The sequence below is a fragment of the Cyprinus carpio genome, unplaced genomic scaffold (assembly GCF_018340385.1).
Source record: "Cyprinus carpio isolate SPL01 unplaced genomic scaffold, ASM1834038v1 S000006530, whole genome shotgun sequence".
NCBI lineage: Eukaryota > Metazoa > Chordata > Actinopteri > Cypriniformes > Cyprinidae > Cyprinus > Cyprinus carpio.
In genome coordinates this window covers 173956-184324 of record NW_024879195.1, presented here as the reverse complement: position 1 = coordinate 184324, position 10369 = coordinate 173956, and the positions used below count along the sequence as shown (strand labels likewise).

At 35.6% G+C, this 10369-nt stretch overlaps 1 gene segment (V, D, J or C); it reads right to left on the bottom strand.

Moving 5' to 3' along the window:
- Nucleotides 1-4356: 4356 nt before the first annotated feature.
- LOC109090921 lies at nucleotides 4357-10085 on the bottom strand. The segment is given in 2 exon segments: nucleotides 4357-4679; nucleotides 9964-10085. Coding segments are annotated over 2 exon segments (351 nt in total).
- Between the last annotated feature and the right edge of the window lie 284 nt (nucleotides 10086-10369).

Below are 10369 nucleotides of genomic sequence, written 5' to 3'. Positions count from 1 at the left end.
GTGCAGATACACCTGTATTTTACTGTTGTCTCTGGAGATGGTAAATCATCCTTCAACAGTTTTAACGTAATATTTGTTGCTGCCACTTGGAGCAGAAATTATGTGAGATCCACTCGAGTGCTTTCCCTTCAGCTTGTCTTATCCATGAATATCTGCATCTCCAACATCAATCACCAGAGAAGGTACAGGTCAGTTTATGATTGTTCCCTGGTTTGATGACGACTGACTCAGACTCAGTCAGTGTTTGACCTTTGCACTCTGTTAAAATAAAAGTCAGACCATTGTCTATAGCAGTCAATAATAAAGTAGTATAAAGTGCAATGAGTAGATATACTCCGAACACAGACAAGTTAGAATCAAACAGACGGGTTTATTGTACACATGTGTGTGGCAGAGGCAAGGATATTGATGGATGAACTGTCCAGTCACCAGGGGCCTCATTTATAAAGCTTGCGTACGCACAAAATGGGCATAGAAATATGCGTACGCATTTTCACGATCGGGATTCCCCCCTACTTGAATAAAATCTGGCCGTAAATGCTCTGACCCGTAAGGATGTGACCGTGTGTTACGCCACAGCTTTTTTCTGATTGAGAAAAGATGGTACAGGGATCCCCGGAGAGAGAGGAAACTCTGTGGTTCATGCGATAATAACGGGGCTTTAGCGGCATTAATACTTCCACTCGCTTATGGATATAAACACTAAAATTACATAATTTTACACAAAAAAAACTTATTACATATTTTTTTTAACAATAGGCCTAAAAAAATTCCTGTGGTATGTTGTTTTAATGACAGCAGAGGAGTAGTAATAATTCATCTTTAAACTAAACTACAGATCACATGGAGAAATATTTTAGTGAGAAAACAATGATCAATGATGCCCACTTACTTCGATATTATGATGGACACTGGTGGATTCAGTGTCGAACAGTCCATTGTCCGGTATAGGACCCAATGATCATAGCTTACTGTAAAACCGCAGCATCTGCACGGAGGTGTTGATGCTTTTTTTTTTTTTTTTATCGTGTGAAGGGATCTCCACTGACATAATGAAAAATACACTATGTTTGAAGGATTTACTAGGAGGAAAACGGTGAAGGATTGCACCTTCCTTTTTAAAATACTTTGTCAGTGACAAGCCGAATCAGACAATTGTGTTTACACTGCAATAAATATGGATTATCTGTTTCCACTAAAAAAAGCCCTAAAAGATGTTCAGTCAGCAAAAATGCATACATTTAATTTGTGTTTTTTTAAAGTAATTGAAAATACTATTTGGCCAGTGGGAAAATAATGAGATCAATCTATTCTAAAATATATCTGAAAAACAACTTTAAACCATCTTGTGTTTATGGATAGTTGTCATATATATTATTAAAACATAACAAGATAACTGGATAATTTTTAGCAATAAAAATTAATGTGTATGGACACAAATGGGCAGTATAGTCCCCTATCATATTTCTTCAATGGGTCAGTGTAAACATCGTGTCCACTGCATGGGAATATGCATGGACATGACATGCAATGAGGTTATGCATAGTAATTAACAAAGGCGTTGTAAGCTCCATATACGGTGATTTCGGGGAGGAGTCGGGGTGGAGATGGAGATGTACGTACGCACAATCGTTCCCCTGAGCGTGGGAGTGTATAAAGGGATTTTTTGCGCAGGTTCTGCAGTACGCATCGGCTGTTTTAATCGTCTGGAAAACTTTTGTGCGTAGCAATTCTGCCTTATGTGCTTACGCCAAAACTTTGAAATCTACGAAACACAAATGACACAACACACCACACAGGCCCCATGGGGTCTTGTAGTGCATGGGATGATGTAAAGCTTGCAGAGGAGCTGGTGGTGGGGATTGAGAAGCCGGTAGATAATGATCGGAACCCACAAACACAGGAACACTAGGAGACAAAGGAGATCGGAAGACCTGAATAATAGTTCTGGCAAGTTACTTTGCATGAGCAATGAGTCCTTTCCACAATGGAGACCATGTGTTTGAGTTCTTGTGCGTGTTTGTGTTGAGTTGATGGTTTTTAGTGAATGACGGTCAGGTGCGAGTGATCAGAACTCCGGTGATTGGGATCGTTACTGAGTGGGAGAGCTTGGTGTTTCCGTGACATAAAGATGTATTCCTATACTTACCATGCATAAATACGATTATGCTTATTAAACATGTAATTCTGAGGACCATTTTGCAGCAGTTTTTGTAAAAAAATCTCACTGACAAAATACTGAGGAGTTAAATATGGAGGGTTTATAATACAAAGAAAGTCAGACCAAAAATAAAAATAAACCCCCAAGCATTTATCTTGCTTAAAAAAAAAAAATATATATATTTGTTATATTATATTTATATTTTTATATATATTTATATATATAAATAATCTAATAAATATAATTTAATAAGTATATTTTTTTTTTTTTTATTTTTTTTGTTTGTTTTTTGTATTATTTTAAATTGCTTGTGTCTCACGTTAATGATGTGGTTATTAATTAACTGGTAATTCTTTATAATTTGTCGTAGTTATGAATTAGTTCTTAATGAGTTTAATCTCATTCAGTAATTATTGATTATCTAATAAGATATCAACTCAGTCTAAAGCCTAAATTCGTTATTACTTAATGATTAGTTATTCTTGTTTCCAGATTAGTTAATGTTCTTAATGAGTTTAATCTCATTTGTCCTGTACTTCTTCCTGCATAGTTACTTGTTTATGATGGACCATACTTTTAAAATGCTATCAAAGAATTGCTTAAGTGTGTTGAATAACATCTAAAAACAAGTAATATTTTATATTTTTGGGATGTTTGCAATATAACTGCTATTGTGACCTGATTAGGGGGACCTGACCATGATATGAGAAATAGTTTTTATGATATCTAAATTATATATATATAATATAAAATATAAATATAATATAAAAATAAAGAAGCAAATTACAAACCATAAGACAATAGATACAAATTAAATATTAAATTAATTGATTTTTCTAATACAGTTTAACATGTATACATTTATTTAAAGGGGGTCATATGATGTTGCTAAATATAACATTGTTCGGTGTAATGAAATGTGTTTATGCAGTTTAAGGTTAAAAAAACACATTATTTTCCTCATACTGTACATTATTGTTTCTCCTCTATGCATCGCCTTCTGAAACGCGTCGATTTTTACAAATCTCATCCTCATACCTCAAGCATGTGATGGAAATGTTACGCCTCTTAACATGTTGTGATGCCCTGTCCAGCCGGAGTGACGAATTATAAACATAAAACCCATTATAAACATTATATAAACATAATTTCTAGTTGTGTCCTCTTTTGGAAGGCCAGTCTGATCCTAGAGTGAGCCTTGGCCGGCTTGAATGAGCAGAGATGGGCGGCTTGAGAATGGGCCAGCAGATTCTACGAAGGAGTGACCTTTTTGTGCGGCAACCACATGTGACGACCCCCGGGCTTGGACTCCTCTTGTCCACGGCGAAAGTCGATCCGGCGATCCACAGTGCAAAGTTAAAATATTTCCTCAGCAACAACAATACTACAACGAGAATAAAAGGTACGCCTTCTTTCTTTGCGTGAACATCTGGGCGGCGTTATGCAAATCTTCCCACATAGTGACGTAGAGATGTGGGGGTGTGTTAGAAAGAGTCTTAACTTTTATAAAGAATATCTCTTTGGATTTGAGACTTTACAGATCTTCTTTATGCACCAAGAGCTTGTAACACTCCAAAGAGAAAGGAACAATTGAAATCGCATCATATGACCCATTTAACATCTTTTGTTGGTTGATTAACATTAATGAGACAGAAAGATATTTAGTTAGGCTGCTGTTCCTTTAAGACCAAATGAATGTAATATACTGACACATATATCCAGTTTTCACCCACCTGTTTACGTTCACTTAAGCCATAACCAACTGTATTAATGTGAGATACTCCACATGATATACTTTTTGACGGTTGTGTTTTTGTTTGATGTTTGTGTTTTTGGGATAATTGATAAGATGGATGTTTTTTGAGATGTGTGTGTGTATTTGACAATAGGGTGCAAGGAAAACTGATCAAAGAACCACTTACTGCAATAGATAACAAATTGTGATTGAATGGTTAATTTGTTCCACAAGAAGCTTAGTTACCTTTAATTAGACTGTTCTTGCGTGACAGAACAATTCTACTTGCTCTGATCAATAAGTCGTAAAGAACTTTGGAAATAAGGGACAAAACATGATTTTTTTTTTTCAAAATTAACCGGGACACTAAATATAGAGCTGAAATACGAGACTGTCCTGGAAAAAATGGGACGTCTGGTCACCCTAGACCTGATGCATGAATAGTTTTTGTTCAGTCCTGCAGTCTTCTGTGTAACTATGACTCTCGTGCACAGTTATAAACAGCTGTGTCCTCAGTCTTTAGGCTTTTCACCTCTAAATACAGCATGTTTTTGCTGGTGTCTGTGGTGATGGAGAACTGTCCCTGTAGAGACTGAGCAAAATATGCACTTGAACCACCGTCTATATATCCAATCCACTCCAGTGCTTTCCCTGGTTTCTGACGGATCCAGTGCATCCAGTAGCTGCTCACTGAGAATCCAGACACAGTGCAGGACAGAGTCACTGATTCTCCAGGCTTTTTCACCACAGAATCTGAGGAGGTCAAAGACTGACCACTAACAGCTGAAAAACATGCAACAAATCATGTTAGATGATTTAGAAGAGTAGGATGTCCTCATCAATTCAGAAAAAAATAAGAGTTTGTAAGATGAAATGATCAAAAGCAGAACTAAATGCAGTAAGTAACACTCCATCATCACACCAAAACTGTGCAGCTGGACACAAACACTTTGTGTCAAGAATATTTATTTTTATATTTATATGCATATACTATTTTACTATAACAATTGACCCCACTTTTTTTTTTTCATTTGAGCCCCTGCTCCCGAGGAACTCTCTTTACGTCCCTGTGTTTGTTCTGTAATGTCTTTTAAAGTGTGTTATTTAATATTGACCCAATGTGGCCAAGTGGGGCCTGAGGTTGGTTAAAACATTAGTTATTGATGGACATTCACCAGCATTGCTCAGTCATTTTCAGCAATCAGTTTCTAGCTCAGCAGGGAAGTGTTTGTCTGGTTGTTTGTTTTTTAATTATTTTTTTTACTATTATTATTATTATTAGTTTACTGCTGCATTTTCTCTTTCCCTGATGAATGCCATTGACATGGTATTGGTCTAATTTTTTTGGGGTGAAATGAGTTAACTATGATCTGGTGGGTGTGATGTCACATGTTTCTGCCTGGTAGGCTGCTTGTTGCATCATAGTGTGGTCACGATTAATAGTTTAATTAATCTATAAATCATAGCAGTACTTTTTTTTTAAATGGCCTCCATTGTGACAGTACCCATGTACAGAGGTGGAAAGAGTACAAAAATATTCTACTCAAGTAAAAGTACCATTACATAAATGAAATTTTACTTAAAGGCAGGGTAGGTAAAAAATGTATAAAAAACTTTTTTTCCAAATTTGTTTAAACTTTTATATATATATCAATACATAATTAAAATGTAAGTACTCTGAAAAAGAAAGTATAAAAATCGAGTGTCTGTAGACGTCTCACGACTGTTTTAAAGACACTCATTATTTCCATTCACTCCACCCCCTCCCTTCTGGGCTCCTTTCCTATAGATTATTTATTGTCTCTACTACGGCTCGCTAAGTAATGTTATGTTAGCTATATTACGCAGCTACGTGTGCTAATGACACATGCTTCATGAAAAAATAAACAAAAAAATATGTATGATCAAAATACAAAAAGAAAGATTTTACCTGTCCAGCAGAAATAAAGCCATCAAGGAGTCACTTTTCAGCCCCTTGAGTTCCCTAAGTTCTCGCCATCGCTGGAAAGCCATGCCGATATTAACTCGCGTTTTATTTCTTTGTTTATCCAAAGACTTTTTGTTCATTGCCTTTTCTTGTACTGTTACTGTCTTCCTTTTTTTTTTGCCTGGTTTGCCTTCAGTAACTGCATAGGCCGGTACTGTGAATTTTGCTTGCTGTTTCTCTGCCATTGTTTTGGTATTCCTAGGATCCGTGCCTGAATTCCTCAAAATCAAACGTGCACGCGCGCAAGTGGGCAGGTCATGTGTGGCAAAATGGTGGTTGCCATGGTTGCGAGAGAGTGACAGTCGCCTAAGCCAATCCACATGTTTCGTCCCGAATGGAAATAATGAGCTGTGTTTAATACAGATTTAAACGGCCTAGAGTCACTCGATTTTTTTATACTCTTTTTATCAGAGTACTTACATTTTAATTATGCATTGATATATATAGAAAGTTTAAACAAATTTGGAAGAAAGTTGTTTATAAATTTTTTACCTACCCTGCCTTTAAGTACAAGTAAAAGTACCAGTCTAAAAATCTACTCAAGTAAAAGTAAAAAAGTAGCTCATTAAAATTTACTCAGAGTGAAAAAATTACTTAGTTACATTTTAAACAGTGGGAGGGAGGCAAAAATGTGTGTCAAACTCAGTTCCTGGAGGGCCACAGTCCTGCACAGTTTAGATATAACCCTAATTAAACACACCTGATCCAGCTAATCTAATAATTTAGGCTTATTTGAAAACTACATGATACTGTGCTGGAGCAGGGTTAGAACTTAACTCTGCAGGGCTACAGCCCTCCAGGAACTGAGTTTGACACCCCTGGGATAGGCCTATTAATCTCAAACTAGTTGTTTTTAATTAAAGGAATCAGTTATTTAGAATAATAAGACATTTGGGCTGTTACCAGGCAAATCAGTATCAACAAACTCATCTTTTCAATGCAGAGGAAATGCAGAAGCTTCATCGGAAGTGGCATTTAGATGTATTTACACACTGTTTTAATGCAGGACAAGAATGCATTTAACCTGCAGTTACAAATGCATGAATAATGTTTTGATATACATGTTTTGATTATACAAGACATAAAATGTTGAATACTCATTTGAAATTATAAAAAATTCATTATTAAAAAAAAAAATCAAAAGATACTTTAAATGTGAAATTAAAATTGGCAGTATGTGTCATATACTTTGTGCAAAACCTCTTGCTAAAATGTCAAAGCTTCATTTTAACCACCAATGCAACGATGCAATTATTTAGCTTACCTCTGCATGCTTGCGAAGGGTTGATGTCTTGTCGAGATTTTATAAGCTGCTAGTTTGGTCTCCCTAGGTAAGCACAGCTTACACTGTATAACAGAGCATAAATATGGCCAGGGGTTCATTTCATTTCCTTGGAGTTCAACTTCAGAATATGACGGGGTTTCGTTTTCAGCGGTGTCTGCACCACTAACGCCTGTTTTGACGGTCTGCATCTTTCTTGTGATTTTAGCGCCAGTTTGCCCTCCTGCCCATTATTTACTGCCGTCGTTCCCAGGGAGCGATTTTTTTTTTTTTTTACTAAGTAATTAATGTGTTTTAAAATGTAGCGAAGTACAATACTTCAAACAAAATATACTTAAGTAAAAGTAAAATTTCAGATTTTAAAAATTACTTTAAAAAGTAGAAGTAACGCGAGTAAATGTAATTCGTTACTTTCCACCTCTGCCCATGTAGAGTTAATGCAGTTATGTATAGAAATGCTATTAGAAAAAACGCCCAGTCTATTATTACTATAAGAGAAATTAAAATTACTGAATAAACATAGGTTACTCTAGAAAAAAGACTAGTCAGTATAGATTTACTGGGAACCAAGTGTGAAATAAGTAATACAAGTTTTATAATTATTAAATTTTTATTACCCCCCCCCCCCCTTTTTTTTTTTTGCGTTTAGTACATTTAAAAACTCATCAGATGGGCATTATGTTACTTTAGAGCTTGCATAACTCAAACATGTCCACCTCATTTCTCGTGATGAGTTTTTGAACAGCTGCCAGTATTTGTGTTTCCACTGTGTCTCTTGCACAGTAATATACTGCAGTGTCTTCAGTCTTCAGCTGATTCATATGCAGATAGAGATTAGAGCTGTCTTTAGATGCTGTGAATCTGCCCTGCACCGACTGAGCTGAGCTCTTATCAGAATCTGAATAATAATAAATAATCCATTCCAGTCCTTTTCCAGGTGCCTGACGGATCCAGTGCATGTTATAGCTACTAACAGTAAACCCACTACATGCACAGGTCAGTTTGTAGGAAGCACCCGGAGACACAACTACTGACTGTTCAGACTGTGTGAGCACAACCTGACAGTCAATACCTGTGGATAAACACAACATTTAGAATTATGAATATGAATATTTTATACTAAAAACAGTTTGATTTATCCAGGGAATTTACTTACAAGACACAGCAGCCAGCCACAGCAAGAGAAATGAAGTGAACATGGTTCATATGAAGGTTGAACTGGTGATGAGTCCTCCACTCCACAGTGTAGCTGTTAAATATGAAACAGACATCAGATCATTTGCATTGAAACCCTGAATAGTGGAATCACTGGAGCTTGAGACTATTGAGGTTCATTGTATGGGCTATAGTATCTGCTATCTTGGTATGGAAATAATATTGTACTTCAGTGAATAAATGTGATTTTTTTGTGGCAGGCATGTGTGTGCAACCCATCAGTTCCATCAAACAGATGTGACATTGTGTTTTGTTCATGAGAAAGTGGGTAAAGGTCTTTAATAAAGCTGTAGCGCTTAAATGAGTTGTAGTAGAACAACAAACACAAATCAGCACTTTTCCAAAATCAGGTTGTTGTTGTTGTTGTTGATGCAGTTCTTGTTGGGAAACCATGCTGATCCTGGATAAATAAATACATAATTCAAATATTGAAAAATATTTTTAAAAAGTTTACTTGTATATTATAATTTTTGTAATTTTATATTCAGCAACACAATAATATAGATGTACAAGTGATAAAATGTAGCACTGTGCATGTATAAATATATTTAAACTGATTTATATTATATATGTTCACTTTTATATGTAAATATACATACAAATATTGTCCTTTGTCGTTTCTGTCTATTGAGTATTTAAACATGAAAAAAAGCCTTATAAAAGTTTATGAATGCGTTCAGCTTTAAACCCTATCAAGCATTAACTCATGAAGAATTAATACATAAATTAATTGTTTCAATAAAGCTATCACATATAAAAATGTAGTGCAGTTTTTGTCTTCATTGCGATGTATTATGTATCAGTATATAGTCATATATGGTGCATACTGCAGGGTATTGAAATATAGAAGCACCAGTGCCCTATAAACAAATGTGTTATTTAAAATACACTGCATTATATTTTCTGCTATATTCCCATATACTTTTGTTTCATAATGTCATGTATGACAACTGTACAGGTTTTGTATCTTTGCAGATTGATCAACCCTGCAGACTTTGAATCTATGATCTTTATGATGTACCTTAATTAATCCAGACCTTTAATCACTCGTTTATTTGAGAATCTGCTTATGAGGAAGTTTTTAAATGTTTCAAATGCATTTCTAAACAAGTATAATTTGTTGAATTGTGGGGAAGTTTGCAATTGCTTCAGTGATGTGATGCATGAATAGTTTTTGTTCAGTCCTGCAGTCTTTTGTGTAACTGTGAGTCTCTAGCACAGTAATAAACAGCTGTGTCTTCAGTCTTCAGGCTTTTCACCTCTAAATACAGCATGTTTTTGCTGGTGTCTGTGGTGATGGAGAACTGTCCCTGTAGAGACTGAGCATAATATACAGTTGTGCCAGAAATCTATCCAATCCACTCCAGTGCTTTCCCTGGTTTCTGACGGATCCAGCCCATCCAGTAGCTGCTCATTGAGAATCCAGACACAGTGCAGGACAGAGTCACTGATTCTCCAGGCTTTTTCACCACAGAATCTGAGGAGGTCAAAGACTGACCAGAATCCAGACACAGTGCAGGACAGAGTCACTGATTCTCCAGGCTTTTTCACCACAGAATCTGGAGAAGTGAAATCATTCTCACCTGAAATAATTATCAGCAGAACTCCATACTGTAACATTTCCATTATCAGCCTAAACCTGTCACGTGAAGATAAACTGCACTGCAGCAGAACACAAACACTGACTGAGGATCCCGTTTATAACACAGTCCTTTGAGAGTTTGAGTGACACTTATCCTCCTGATTAAATCATGGCATTTGCATACACTGTATCTGTTTTACAAACACAACATGTGGTAAGTATGGAAACACTGGAACTGGGAAAATGTGTTAAAATATTTTTGATTAAATCCTGATTTATCTGTAAAAATATTTGCTTGTTATCTTTGAATCTGAATTTTTGCATTTCTCAGCAATATATATATATATATATATATATATATATATATATATATATATATATATATATATATATATAATCAATATTAC